This window comes from Tupaia chinensis, unplaced genomic scaffold (genome assembly GCF_000334495.1).
Source record: "Tupaia chinensis unplaced genomic scaffold, TupChi_1.0 Scaffold000709_1, whole genome shotgun sequence".
NCBI classification, from domain to species: Eukaryota; Metazoa; Chordata; class Mammalia; order Scandentia; family Tupaiidae; genus Tupaia; species Tupaia belangeri.
Window position 1 is genome coordinate 1,262,724 of NW_006160232.1, and position 14,641 is coordinate 1,277,364.

General features: G+C 45.6%; 1 protein-coding gene and 2 pseudogenes across 1 annotated transcript; 1 reads left to right on the top strand and 2 right to left on the bottom strand.

The window, feature by feature from the left end:
• Window positions 1–586: 586 nt before the first annotated feature.
• On the bottom strand, window positions 587–956 carry LOC102489713 (transcription elongation factor A protein-like 8; annotated as a pseudogene).
• A 4,484-nt stretch (window positions 957–5,440) lies between these two features.
• CLP1 (cleavage factor polyribonucleotide kinase subunit 1) lies at window positions 5,441–14,336 on the top strand. Its single transcript, XM_006160819.3, has 3 exons — window positions 5,441–5,519; window positions 10,620–11,247; window positions 13,603–14,336. Exons 2-3 carry the CDS (start codon window positions 10,642–10,644, stop codon window positions 14,272–14,274), a joined length of 1,278 nt encoding a protein of 425 aa, XP_006160881.1. The 5' UTR covers window positions 5,441–5,519; window positions 10,620–10,641; the 3' UTR covers window positions 14,275–14,336.
• Window positions 8,015–9,668, bottom strand: LOC102490125 (protein LDOC1-like; annotated as a pseudogene).
• Window positions 14,337–14,641: the final 305 nt, after the last annotated feature.

The window sequence follows — 14,641 nt, forward strand, 5'->3', positions numbered from 1 at the left end:
TAAGTGGAAAGTAAAAAAAAAAAAAAAAGAAAGAAAAGAAACTTTAAACCACACAGAAATGAAGCATGGTTAAGTTTTTGAAATATGTATATATGTAGACACACACAATTTGGAATTTTACCCTACATATGTGAGCTGATACTAAATATGATGCTTTATAATCTATTATGTTTTATGTTACATTATGGAATGAACATATTTCCATGCATATGTGTAAAACTTCCCAACTGAAAAAATAGACCTGGAAAATGGGCCAAAATCCCAAATCCAGCGAGTTGCTGGTAACAAGAAAACTTCCTAAAACAAAATTCGACCAGAGGATTAAAAGTAAAATTAAGATGGGGAACCAGCAGGTGGCATGGTGGTTAAGGCACTGGACACTCCCACATGGCCGACTACAGTTCAAGTCCTGGACCTGGTGGCTTGCTTTCTCACTTTCTCTCTCTCTCTGGTCAAATTAAAATAAATGAATGAATAAATAAAATTAAATAATTACTTTTTAAGTAAGATTAAGGTCAAAGATACATCAGAAAATGCTAACAGAAAGAAAGCAGGGGCCAGATTTCAGTGTCAGACCAAAAAGAACTCAAGGCCTAAAGCACACTGGATAAGGACGGCTGTGTGAATGTCTTTGCTTCCGTTGCATCATCACGAACTTGTTTCTTACTGTACCTCTTCCCTAAGCCTTTCCACCTCCCCTACTCCTCTTAGCATTTCTTCAGGGTCCAAATACCTAACGGGAGTGTCTTCTTTCAATCCCTAGCTGGGCTGAGTTGGCCCTGCTCTAAGGTTTCCTTCTGCTTCCTGGTTTACACCTTCTTTGGAGGGCTGAGGGCTTCCTTCTGCCTCTTGTGGTACGTGTTTCTAAGGGTGGTTTTGCTCTACTTTGGCATGTTCTGTGGTTTTCCTTCACCTTCTTCACAAGATTTTTGCATGTTGAGTATTTTTTATTATTTCCTTTTTAAATAAATTAATCCTGCAGGGATCCAAGGGGTTTTCTTCCCTCTTCCCTCACCTTGGTTTGTGTCATGCCCAGAAGACCCAGAGTCCTGAAAGGATCTGAGGCACTTTCTCCTCCAGGAATAAAGAACTCTTATTTACGTATTTAATTCCACTTGTTACTATTATTTTTAAACTTGACCAGACAGAGAAAGAGAGAAAGGGAAAGCAAGAAAGCAAGCCACCAGGTCCAGGACTTGAACCATGGTCAGCCATGTGGGAATCCAGCGCCTTTAACTACCATGCCACCTGCTGGCCCCAGTTTTGTTCTTCTGTTAAATAAAGCTAAGAATATAGAGAGGCAAAGTAAAATGATAGAACATATAAAACCTTAAAAAGTGCCTGGCACATGACAGGCACTTAGTGAAAAGGAGTAAGTGTTATTTCAAAACAGGACTCTCCGTTTCTTACATCTAAATTCAGAGAGGATTAAATCTTGATAGTTTCAAGACACAGACCAGGGGTCAGCAGGTTGCATAGTGGTTAAGGTGCTGGACTCCCACAGGTCTGACTGTGGTTCACATCCTGGATATGGTGGCTTGGGACTCATGCTTACTTTTTCATATTCCCCTTCTCTCTCTGGTGAGCACACATGCACTATCGCAAATTAAAAAAACAACAATAATAATAAAATTAAGTAATTTGTAAAAGGAGCACAGATCAACTTAGCATCTTCTGAAGAAATTACATCATTCATTGCTATTTTCCTAACAGTTATAAATTTCAATAGACTGAGACTATTTCAAATGGAATGTTACTCCACATATGCCACTAAAATACAGTATTTGAACAAAGAATGTATCCCCAAAAATGAAACCCCTGATTTTTTTTTTTTTTTTTTTGGTAGGCTTGTGAACTTGCCAGAGACAGAGAGAGACAGTGAGAGGAAAAGTGAAAAATTACCCTCCAGGGGAAAGGGCCACACTATAATCCCTTTTTCTCCACTCTCCTCCTGGGATTTTGGGCATGCATGCACATGTGCCTGGTGTGATTTCAAGCCCCTAAATAAAATAATTCTTTTTAAAAAATTGCTTAAGGGGCCCAGCAGGTGGTGTGGTGGTTAAGGGCACTGAACTCCCACATGGCCGACTGTGGTTCAGAGTCCCAGACCTGGTGGCTTCCTTTCTCACATCCCCTCTCCCTCTCTTTCTCTCACTCTGTCACTCTCTGGTCAAATTAAAAATAAATGAATAAATAAATCAATAAATAAGATAAAGTTCAACACAGTATTTTAAAAGTAATAATAAATAAAATTTTATTTAAAAAAAGTAATATTTGCTAAAAAGAAAAAAAAAAAAAGAAGAAGAAGAAGCAGCAAAATATAGGGGCCAGCAGATTGCGTAGTGATATGTTGCTGGACTCCCACATGGCTGACTGCAATTCCTGCCCCTGACCGGGTGGTTTCAAAATCATGCTGGCAGGTATGCATGCATGCCCAAGATCCTGAGAGGAGAATGGAGGAGAAGGATTGCTGAGTGGCCATTCCCCCACCCCCCAGGGGTGATTTATCACTTTCCTTCTCATCTCTCTCCAGTAAGCACAGGTACCTTAGGGCAAAAACCTCTATAAAAAAAAAAAAAAAAAAGGCAAAGCATTTTTAAAGGAGGGGAGAGGGTTCTCTCTAAATTAAGCTTGAGATAGTTACATAATTCCGAAGTAAAGAGGACCTTCAGGTAATTGGTAGAAAGTGCCTCATGGGAGAGAGTGTGGAGGCAAGCAAATCGATCTGGGAGACGGACTGAAAAAAGGGAGAGGATGAGCAGTCAGGGAGAAAACTTGATGGAAGACTAGAATTCAATATTTGAGGAATGGTAAAAACCTAGGGATAACCTTAGGGATAAGGTTAGGGATAACCAATAGTTAATTGGTGAACTAATGCATGCATGGTGGAGGAATGAGAAAATTTAATGGGGAGGACAATACAGTACCTACTGCACAGGATTCTTGTAAGAATTAAATGAATTTATGGGACCAGCAGTTAGCGTAACAGCTATGTCCCTAAACTCCCATGTAGTAGACCGTGGTTCGAGTATTGGACCCAGTGGCTTAAACTCATGCCGGGCACATGTGCATGTGTGCCCAAGATCCCGAGAGGAGAATAGAGGAGAAGGGATTGCGGCATGGCTATCCCCCCTGAGGGGGTGATTTCTCACTTTCTATCTCTCTGTCTCTCTCTGTCTGTCTGGTGAGCGCACACACTCTATAGCAAAAAATTACTTTTTAATTTAAAAAAAGAATTTACACCTGTAAGTCCCATAGAACAGTACCTAGCATCTCACCCTACATAACTGTTTGCTATTGCAGTAACTGGATTTTAGCCCTGCCTCTAATTAGAGCACCTAGTCAGTCTACCCTCCTATCTGAAACTGGAGATAATAAAGCTAACTTTATAGGGTGGCTGTGAAAGAGCTTTGGAATATGTACTAGGGCCAGCTCAACTCAATGGCCTTGTGTTTAAGGCAGTTGATCCCGCATAGCCAATCCCACAATCCCACTGGTTTGAGTCCCTCACTTGGAGGCTTGAGAAACACACTACAGAAAGAGAGATGGAAGAGAAGGGATTGAGGCAGGATCATTCCCCAGAAGGGATATTATCTCCTCTCCCTGTCTGTCTCTCTCGTGAGTATATTTGCCCTCTAGCAAAAACAAAACAAAACAAAAAGGGGCCAGCAGATGGTGTAGTGGTTAAGGGCGCTGGACTCCCCCATGGCCAACCATGGTTTGAGTCCTGGACCTGGTGGCTTGCTTTCTCGCTTTCTCTCTGTCTCTCTCTGGTCAAATTGAAGTAAATTAATAAATAAATAAAGTTAAATAAAATAACTCTTTAAAAAAATAAAGTTAAATACAATTAAAAGAAAAGAAATATACACTGTACAAATGGATGATATTGGGGTCAGCCCATGGCCTGCTGATAAAGGGAGCTGGAACCCACATGGCTGATTGTGCGGTTCATGTCCCAGACCCAGTGGCTTGAAAATCACACCGGAAGCATGTGTGCATATGTCCAAAATCCCTAGAAGAGGGAGAATTGGAGAAGGGATTATGGTATGACAATTTCCCATGGTGGGTGCTTTCTCCATCTCCCTCTGGCAAAAAGAACCCCAAAAACAAAAAACAATCAAATGAACAATTTTGTTGCTATAAGTCTCCACCACCCTTCAAGCCTATAATGAAAATTTTAATTTGACCAGAGAGGGACAGAGTGAGAGAAAGAGGAAAGTGAGAAAGTAAGCCGCTAGGTCCAGGACTTGAACTGTAGTTGGCCATGTGGGAGTGCAGCGCCCTGAATCACCTGCCAGCCCAGGGTACTGTCATTCTTATGCCCATTTTATAGACAAGAAATAGTCTCAGAGAAATGAAGTTGCTTAAAGTCACACAGTGAACAAGTGGCATAAAAATAATTCAAGATTCCAAAGCTCGACCTTGTTAAGAGTCACAGAAGTGGAGAACCTGTTGGCTGCAGAATAAACTATTGAACTTGTATAACTGTTATGGACTTACGAGGGAAACTGGGGGCCAGCAGGAGGCATAGTGGTTAAGGCACTGGACTCCCATGTGACCAAGAGGTTGGGGACCTGGCAACTTGAAACTCACGCCCGGGCATGTGTGAAGGCGTGCCCTAAATCCTGAAAGAATGAAGAAGGGGTTGCTGCATGGCCATCCCCCTGGGGGGTGATTTCTCACCTTCTGTCTCCCTGTGTCTGTCTCCTTGGGAGCCCAGGTGCCCTATAGCAAAAGTCTCTCTCTCTCTCTCAAAAAAAAAGGGAAAGTGAATCCCAAGTGAAACTCTCAGCTCAGTGGGAAAGTGGTTTTCCGGTTGTGACTGATCTATCAGGGAACTAGAAGAAATCATTGTACTTCATTCATTTACTAAAGAAAAACATTCTGAATGCCTTCTACGTGCCCAACACTGTCGCGAAGAGGATGCCTGTTCAGTATGGCATCTGAGGGGCTGTTTTCCTCCACTTTTCCTACCCTTCGCTTTGTTCCTGCCCTAAAGGGAATTAGGTAATTTTCCCATTTCTTGGCCCCACCGGCGGGGACCACAGTCACGCAGCAAGCCATCGTGGGACCTAGATACCGAGCGCTCCCCCTCCCCACCCGCCATTCTCCTGCCCACACTGTAGGCAAGCAGGAACACTAGGACGACACCCCTTCAGGACCCGCTTGGACTAGGGCTCGTCCCTGCACCCGTCCGGGCCTCGGGAGGGGGCGTAGCCACCACGCCTCCTACCCTCCTCCCGCTGGCTTGGCGAACAATGACGGCCGCTGCCCCGCCCACCTTGGACGTCACGATGAAAACCTTTTTTAAAAAAACTACAACTCCCAGAAGGCCAAGCGGCGGCGCGAGCACACCGTGGCCGTTCCGGCACAACTACACCTCCCAGGGAGCAGCGCGCGGCCGCGGCTCTGTCCACTGCGCAAGCGCGGGACCGTGTTGGCTTCCGGCGTGGGTCGTGGCGAGCGCTGTCTGTGGTGGTTCTGGGTCCTGTCCGAGAGGACTTCTCGCGGCTGTGCAGGTGAGGTGATAAGCTTAGGAACAGGACTGTAGTCTTCTTGGGTCTGGGCAGGTTTCGCTGAGACAAATGCTGTACGTAGCGCTGAGGTCCACATCGGTATAACCCTTCACGCTTCCTTGGCGTTTCCTACTTTACCAAGCGCTTTTCCACCCTTTCGTCCCAGCTAATCCCTAGAGTAATACCAATACCGTCCGTGAGGAAGTGTAATGGCCTCCAGTTGGCATCTCAGAAGGTTCCGAGAGGTTAAGTGATTTGGCCAAAGATACTGCTGATAGTTGCAGAGCGAGGTCTTTTTTTTTTTCTTAAGGAATTACTGATTTGAAGGGCAGTAGGTGGTTAAAGACTCTGGACTCTCACATGACTGACTACGGTTCGAGTCTCGGACCCAGCAGCTTGCTTTCTCACGTTCTACGTCTTTCTTTGGTCAAATTAAAGCAAATACTGATAAATAAAATAAATAATTCTTTCTTTAAAGAATTATTTTAACTTTATTTATTATTATTGTTTCATATGATTTCACCAGAGGAAGACTGAGAGGGAAAGTGAGAAAGCAAGCTTCTAGGTCCTGGATTTTTACTGCAGTTGGCCATATGGGAAGTCCCAGCACCTCAAACATCAGGTCACCTGCTGGCCCGAGGTCTTTATTTTATAAAATTTTATTATGATTATTTTACAATAATTATTTATTTAATTTTATTTACTCATTCATTTTTTTTTGGAGAGGTTTTTGCTATAAGGCATACATGCGCTTGCCAGAAAGAGAGAGACAGAAAGCGAGAAATCATCCCCCAGGAGGGATGGCCACGCCGCAGTCCCTTCTCCTCCATTCTCCTCTTGGGATCTTGGGCATGCACACACACCTGTCTGGTGTGAGTTTAAGCCACCGGGTCTGGGATTTGAACTGCAGTCGACTACGTGGGAATCTAGTAACATAGCCATTACGCCAACTACTGGTCCCAACTCATTCATTTATTTTAATTTGACCACAAAGAAAGGCACACATACAGACAGAGGGAAAGTGAGAAAGCAAGCCTCCAAGTCCAGGACCTGAACTGTGGTTGGCCATATGGGAGTGTCTAGCACCTTAACCATGACACCACTTGCTGGTCCTGAGGTCTTTATTTTTTAAGGTTTTTCCCATAGTGTGTTTGTGCTCACTCGCAGGAGAGACAGAGAGACACAATGACAGGGAAAGTGAGAAATCACATATACACACACACACCCCACCCCCAGGATGGCCGTGCTGCAGTCCTTTTTCCATTCTCCTTCTGGGATTTTGGGCAGGCAGGCTCACACACCTCACCTGTTACTCAAGTCACGAGGTCTAGGACTTGAATAGCACAGTGGGACATCTGGGATTCCAGCACCTTAATCATAATGCAGAACAGGGTCTTTTTATTTTTAAAAATATTTATTTAATTTCATTTATTTGTTGTTGTTACTATTTTAGAGAGAGACAGAGGGAAAGTGAGAAAGCAAGCCTCCAGGTCTGGGACTTGAACTGTAGCTGGCCATATGGGAATACAGCACCTTCAACCACCATGCCTCCTGTTGGCCCCAGGGTCTCTTTATATAAGAATTATTTTGGGGGGCCAGCAGTTGGTGTGGTGGTTAAGGGGGCTGGACTCCCACATGGCTGACTGCGGTTTGAGTCCTGGACCTGGTAGCTTGCTTTCTTACTTTCCCTCTCTGTCTTTCTCTGGTCAAATTAAAATAAATAAATTAAATTAAATTATTTTAAAAAGGAATTATTTTTTCAATTGTATTTATTATTATTATTTTCTTTATTTCTTGTAGTGCTTGATATTTATTGGAAATAATGCCAGGACCAGCAGTTGGCTTAATGGCTACGTCACTGGACTCTTATGTAGTAGACCGCAGTTTGAGTCCCAGACCCGGTGGCTTGGACTCACACCAGGCGCATATGCATGCGTGCCTGTCCAAGATCCCGAGAGGAGAATGGAGGAGAAGGGATTGCAGCATGGCCATCCCCCCAAGGGGGTGATTTCTCTCTTTCTGTCTCTCTGTCTCTCTCTGTCTTTCTGGTGAGCACACGCACCCTATAGCAAAATAACTCCTCTGCTCAAAAAGAAAAGAAATAAAATAATGCCAGTGCTTTTTTCAGGTAGTATCGAGGAACTAGGCTGAATGCCTATTTTTGCTTATTTGTTTGTTTTGTTTTGAGTATTTGTCCAAATACACACATCTGTCAGACTGTGGCAGATTTTTTTTTGGAGAGGTTTTTGCTATAGGGCATGTGCGCTCACCAGAAAGACAGACAGAAAACGAGAAATCACCCCCGGGGGGGATGGCCACTCCGCAGTCCATTCTCTTCTCGGGATCTCGCACACGCATGCACACGCGTCCGCCATGAGTTTAAGCCACTGGGTCTGAGACTCAAACTGCAGTCGACCACATGGGAGTTCAGTGACATAGCCATTATGCTAACTGCTGGTCCCATCGGACTGTTGCAGTTTTGAAAAAAAAATGACAGCTGTGCAAAACCAGTGCGGAGAAAAGAAATGTCAATTATTTGGGTGCCAGGCACACCAGACCACTGCAGCAATCTGGTGGGCCAGAGGAGGACCCTGAGAGTACACGAGGAAGTAACCAGGCTGAAAGATTGACCCCTTTGTGGGTTGGTGACTTGTCCAAATCAATGTCTGAAGGGGTATAGCCAACTCAGGCACCATCTAGATTGGTCCTTCTCTCCAGTGGCATTGGCCTGTTGATGCCATGTGGTGGGCAGTTGTAAAGCAGTGGCTTAGGTCTCTGGGAAGATGGAGGCCTGACAGTCAGGTTAGTGGCAGCAGCAGGGCTGTGGGTGGTCTGACCAGTTTGTAATAAGGGCCTGGTGGAGAGCTGGGACCCGGGACACAGTTCAGATAGACTGGGAAGGGGTCCTGGGAGTAGCCAGAGTGGATGAAAGTGTGCTTCAGAGCTAGGAAGCCCCAGCCCTAGCAGCAGGTAAGTGGCGTGCTATTCCTGGAACAAAGACAGGCACTAAAAGGGGTATGAGGAAGAGAATAGGAGGTCAGGGGTCGGGCAAGGGCTCTGAGGGCACAGGAGAGCGCAGCGGCTCCTTGAGGGATGGAGTGGGAGTAGAGGGAGGAGGTGGTGGCATGCATACCCCCCTCCCCCAAGGCCTGAGGGGCTCCAGGCCTAGTAATCAGCTTCTTCATAGTTGTCTTCATCATCATCCCAGCCAAACACTGTTTCACTCATTGAGGAAGGCCTAGTAAATGCCCAGGATGGGGCTATCCATCTTGTTGTAGGGAATCACCGACTCCTGGGCTTCCCTGGTGAGGAGGCTGATTAGGAGTGCCACCTTCATGGCGTCATTGCAGTATTGGTCTTGTTCACGAGCACATAAGATGCTATCTGCATGATAAATTCAGGGAGCTGGGAGCTTTTGCCACTAAATGTTTTGGGGAAGGATACCAGGCAGCTAGGCAGACGTACCTGGTGCAGCAGGCAGACTCTCTCATACCAGCAACCGCAGCTGTTCCATGAACTGACTGTTCTCAATGCTCAGGACAGGGTGCTGCCATCAGGAGCATGTGTGGCAGCAGTACCAGCTCGTCCACCATTGTGAATGCTTTGGAAAAGCTGGGCAGGGCTGGCCTGGTTCGGCTGGGTTTACCCAAGGTGTTCACCAAGGCCTTGCAGGAAGTGCGTTTCCGCTGAGGAGCATGGCAGCCAGGGCTTATTCTTTAAAATTTGCTGTAGAACCCATGTGCTCACCAGAATGAGAGAAAAAGCAAGCTGCCAGTTCTGGGACACAAAACCGTGGTCTGACGTGTGGGAGTGGAATGCCTCAACAACAAGCCACCTCCCTACACATAAAGCAGGGTCTTAATGCTTTTGGAAGTTCAAACTCAGTGTCCTCTGCTTTGCATCTGGCTTGTACACACCCATTCTTGTTGACTGAGGTTAGGGAGTGGGTGGCTGTTGCTTTCTCAAGGCTAAAGTGTACCAATAGAGAGATGAAGGGAGCAATGAAGGTGGTATCTCCAAACCCTCTGTCATTCTGTAGGTGTGAGTCATTTATTCACTCAGTGAGTTCTTGATGTGCCTATAGTTTGTTAAGCTCTGTTCTACCAAGCCATAGAGATACGTTGCAAAAATGCCTAACTCTTGGGGCTGGCAGGTGGCATGGTGGATAAGGGTGCTGGACTCCCACATGGCCAACCACGGTTCGAGTCTCGGACCTGGTGGCTTGCTTTCTCTTTGTCTCTCTCTGATCAAACTGGAAAATAATAATAAATAAAGTTAAATAAAATAATAGACTTAAAAAGAAATGCCTAACTCTTACATTCTAGTGGGGGGATACTTAAATACATAGAGGTTGGGGCTGGCAGGTGGCATGGTGGATAAGGGTGCTGGACTCCCACATGGCCAACCACGGTTCGAGTCTCGGACCTGGTGGCTTGCTTTCTCACTTTCTCTCTCTCTCTCGCCCTTTCTGGTCAAATTGAAAAAAAAAAAAAAGAATGAATAAATAAAATTAAATAAATAATTATTTAAAAAAAAATAACAAATACATAGGGAAACAGATGGTGGTAAGAAGTATGTAGGGCCAGCTGATGGTGTGGTGATTAAGGTGGCTAGATCCCACATGGCCAACTTTGGTTCTGAGTCTTGGACCTAGTGGCTTGAAAAAAACCCTAGGCTTCGGGTGTGTGTTTGCCCAAAATTGCAAGAAGAGAATGGCGGAGAAGAAATTGTGGCATGGCCATCGCCCTGTGGGGTCCGCTCGTTCGTGTGCGCTCTCTGTCTCTCTCTCTCTTTTTCTCTTTCAGTCACTCTCAATCTCTGGTGAACACATATGCCCTATGGCAAATTAAAAAATATATATGTGGACTGGCAGGTGGCATGGATTCCCACGTGGCCTACCGCACTTTGAATCCTGGACCTGGTGGCTTGCTTTCTCCCTTTCCCTTTCTCTCTGTATCTCTCTGGTCTAATTGAAAAATAATAACTAATGGAATTAAGTAATGTTTTAAAAGAAAATTAAAAGCAAGGTGAGGAGAAACGTCCATTAGATTTTGAACAGAGGACTGATTTAGGATTATATCTGACATTTACTTTGTGTTCTAGGCACAACAGCTACACAGATAAAATGGGAGAGGAGGCCAATGATGACAAGAAACCAACGACTAAATTTGAATTAGAGCGAGAAACAGAACTTCGCTTTGAGGTGGAAGCATCTCAGTCAGTTCAGTTGGAGTTGTTGGCTGGCATGGCTGAGATCTTTGGCACAGAACTGACCCGAAACAAGAAATTCACCTTTGATGCTGGTGCCAAGGTGGCTGTTTTCACTTGGCATGGCTGTTCTCTGCAACTGAGTGGCCGCACTGAGGTGGCTTATGTCTCTAAGGACACTCCAATGTTGCTTTACCTCAACACTCACACCGCTTTGGAACAGATGCGGAGGCAGGCAGAAAAGGAAGAGGAGAGAGGCCCCCGCGTGATGGTAGTGGGCCCCACTGATGTGGGCAAGTCCACAGTGTGTCGCCTGCTGCTCAATTATGCAGTGCGTCTGGGCCGCCGTCCCACTTACGTGGAACTGGATGTGGGCCAGGGCTCTGTGTCCATCCCTGGTACCATGGGAGCCCTCTACATTGAACGGCCAGCAGATGTTGAAGAGGGTTTCTCTATCCAAGCCCCCCTGGTGTATCATTTTGGCTCCACCACACCTGGTACCAACATCAAGCTTTATAATAAGGTCAGAACCTGAGCCAAAATGGAGTAAAGGGAAGGGTTGCTATGAGAGTAGGAACCTGTGGGGAAGTTTACTAGTTAAATCTGGGCCAGCTCCATGGTTCAGTGGTAATACATTGCCCAAAAGAAACTGGATCCTACATGGTGACTATAGTCTGAATCCCTGGCCTGATCAGCCTAAAACACTGGGGAGGCATACAGGTACCTGAGCTCTGATTAGATGGAGGACTAGGGAGAGGGTATTAAGATGTGACCAGAACATGAGGCAGCTCTCGCTCTTGCTCTTGCTATCTATATTATAGAGCGTGTGTGAACACACAGGTCAAGTGTGCATGTGTGTACTGTCTTATGAATAAAGGGGGAAAGAAGCAATTTGCTCCCTCGGCTAATACTAATGCCATATGTTTTTTAAAAAGGCAATATCAAATATAAGTCAACTTTGATTGTTCAAAATTTTTGTAAACCTATTCTTAGTGATTTATTCAGTTTCAAATTAGGACATAAAATAGGCAGAAGCGGAGCTGGCAGGTGGCGTGGTGGTTAAGGGCACTGGACTCCCACATGGCCAACTGTGGTTCGATTCTCAGACCTACCTGGTGGTTTGCTTTCTCACTTTCTCTGTCTCACTCTTTCTGTCTCTGGTCGAATTAAAATAAATAATGAATAAAGTTAAATAAAAAATTCTTTAAAAAAATAGACAGAGGGACCAGCAGTTAGCGTAATGGCTGTGTCGCTGGACTCCCATGTAGTCAACCGTGGTTTGAGTCCCAGACCCGGTGGCTTAAACTCAGCCAGGCGCATGTGCCCAAGATCCTGAGAGGAGAACGGAGGAGAAGGAATTGTGGCGTGGCCATCTCCCCTGGGTGGTGATTTCTTGCTTTCTATCTCTCTGTGTCTGTCTGTCTGCCTGGCGAGCACATGCGCCCTATAGCAAAAACCTTTCCAAAAAAAAAACAAAAAATAGGCAGAAATACAGGACCAGCAGTTGGCATAATGGCTATGTCGCTGGACTCCCATGTAGTTGACTGTAGTTCAAGCCCTGGACCTGGTGGCTTAAACTCACGCCAGGCATGCTAGCGTGCGTTTGTGCCCAACGTGCCCAAAATCCTGAGAGGAAATTGGAGGAGAAGGGATTGAGGCGTGGCCATCTCCCCTATGGGGGTGATTTCTCGCTTTCTCTCTCTCTCTCTCTCTCTCTCTCTCGAGCACACACGCCCTATAGCAAAAACCTCTCCATTAAAAAAAAAGACGAGAACCAGCAGTTAGTGTAATGGCTATGTCGCTGGACTCCCATGTAGTCGACCGCGGTTCACGTCCCGGACTGGGTGGCTTAAAACTCACGCCAGTCGCTTGTGCGTGCGTGCCCAAGATCCCGCGAGGAGAATGGAGGAGAAGGGATTGCGGCGTGACCATCCCCCCAGGGGGATGATTTCTCACTTTCTGTCTCTATGTCTCTCTCTGTCTGGCGAGCGCATGGGCCCTATAGCAAAAACCTCTCCAAAAAGAAAAAAAAAAAATAGGCAGAAATAGCAACATAGATAAAAATTAAATCCATGTTATAAAGTCAAAACCACAGACATTAAAAATATGATTTGGGACCAGCAGGTGGCGTAGTGGTTAAGGGCACTGGATTCCCACATGGCCAACCACAGTTTGAATCCCAAGTCTGGCAGCTTGCTTTCTCTCTCTATCCCTCTCTGGTCAAATTAAAAATAAATAAAGTTAAAATAATTATTTAAAAAAATATTTTGGGGGGGTGGTCTGTCGGGTGGTGGTAAAGATGCTAGACTCCCACATGGCCCATTGCAGTTCGAGTCCTGGACCTGGCAGCTTGAAAATCACACTGGGCTTATGTCTGTGTGTGCCCCAAATCCCAGGAGGAGAACAGAGGGGAAGGGATTGTGCTGTGGCCATACTCTTGGGGATGGTTTCTCACTTTCCCTCTTTGTGTCTCTTTGGCAAGTGCATGCAACCTATGGCAAAAACAACAAAAACCACAACCTGTTTTGTTTTGTGAGCCAGCCTGTGGCTTGGTGGTTAAGGCTGCTGGATCCCACATGCCTGGCTGAGCAGTTCGAGTGCTGAACCCAGCAGTTTGTAAAACATGCTGGTGTGTGTGTGTGTGTGTGTGTGTGCCCAAAATCCTGAAAGGAGAGAGAATTGGGGAGAGGGGATTGTGGTGTGACCATCCTCCATAGGGGATGCCTCCCCCCCTCCCCACAAGCATATGTGCCTTCTGGCGAATTGGGAAAAAAAAAATCTAAAAACTATTTTTTACTTAATATCACTTACTCTAAAAGAATGAAATATTCATGTGTTTGTCTGTCTTTTGTTTTCTACCTGATCCTTTATTTTATAGATTACATCTCGGTTAGCAGATGTGTTCAACCAAAGATGTGAAGTGAACCGAAGGGCATCTGTGAGTGGCTGTGTCATTAACACCTGTGGCTGGGTCAAGGGCTCTGGTTACCAGGCCCTGGTGCATGCAGCCTCAGCTTTTGAGGTGGATGTGGTGGTGGTGCTGGATCAAGAACGGCTGTACAATGAACTGAAACGGGACCTTCCCCACTTTGTGCGCACTGTGCTGCTCCCTAAATCTGGGGGTGTGGTGGAGCGCTCCAAGGACTTCCGGCGGGAATGTAGGGATGAGCGTATCCGGGAGTATTTCTATGGATTCCGAGGCTGTTTCTATCCCCATGCCTTCAATGTCAAATTTTCAGATGTGAAAATCTACAAAGTTGGGGCGCCCACCATCCCAGATTCCTGTTTGCCTTTGGGCATGTCTCAGGAGGATAATCAGCTCAAGCTAGTACCTGTTACACCTGGTCGAGATATGGTACATCACCTACTGAGTGTTAGCACTGCTGAGGGCACAGAGGAGAACCTTTCTGAGACAAGTGTGGCTGGCTTCATCGTGGTGACCAGCGTGGACTTAGAGCATCAAGTGTTTACTGTCCTGTCTCCAGCCCCCCGCCCACTTCCTAAGAACTTCCTTCTCATCATGGATATCCGGTTCATGGATCTGAAGTAGAGGAGCAGGAAGCCTTGCTTCTGATGGCGTAGAGATCTTCTGGTCGTCACCAATGGAAGATGGGCTGAGATACGAGAATCTGTTGGGGCCAACTCATCAGTAAGCTATGGGCTAGTAGAAAAGCATATACTCTACCTCTTAAAACAGGTAGTAGTAACCTGACTTTTCAAATTTGGAGCCAAAAGGAAAACATGACAATATAACTGGTTTCTTATATCACCAGAGAAGCCACTTTGTATTCTCTGAGACCATGGAGAATTAATTTTTTTTTCCTACTGTGTTATGTAGATTTTTTTTTAAAATCACTGCTTTATATTTCATATATAGTGCTTGCTATCTTATTTTTCCAAAAAGAAAGTGAATTAAT

What these genes read in the sequence shown, in the direction of transcription:
- CLP1 (XM_006160819.3), top strand. Translation starts at nt 10,642, where the DNA reads ATGGGAGAGGAGGCCAATGATGACAAGAAACCAACGACTAAATTTGAA. An exon ending in ACATCAAGCTTTATAATAAG is followed by an intron (nt 11,248 to 13,602) that starts GTCAGAACCTGA and finishes TTTATTTTATAG; the next exon opens with ATTACATCTCGGTTAGCAGA.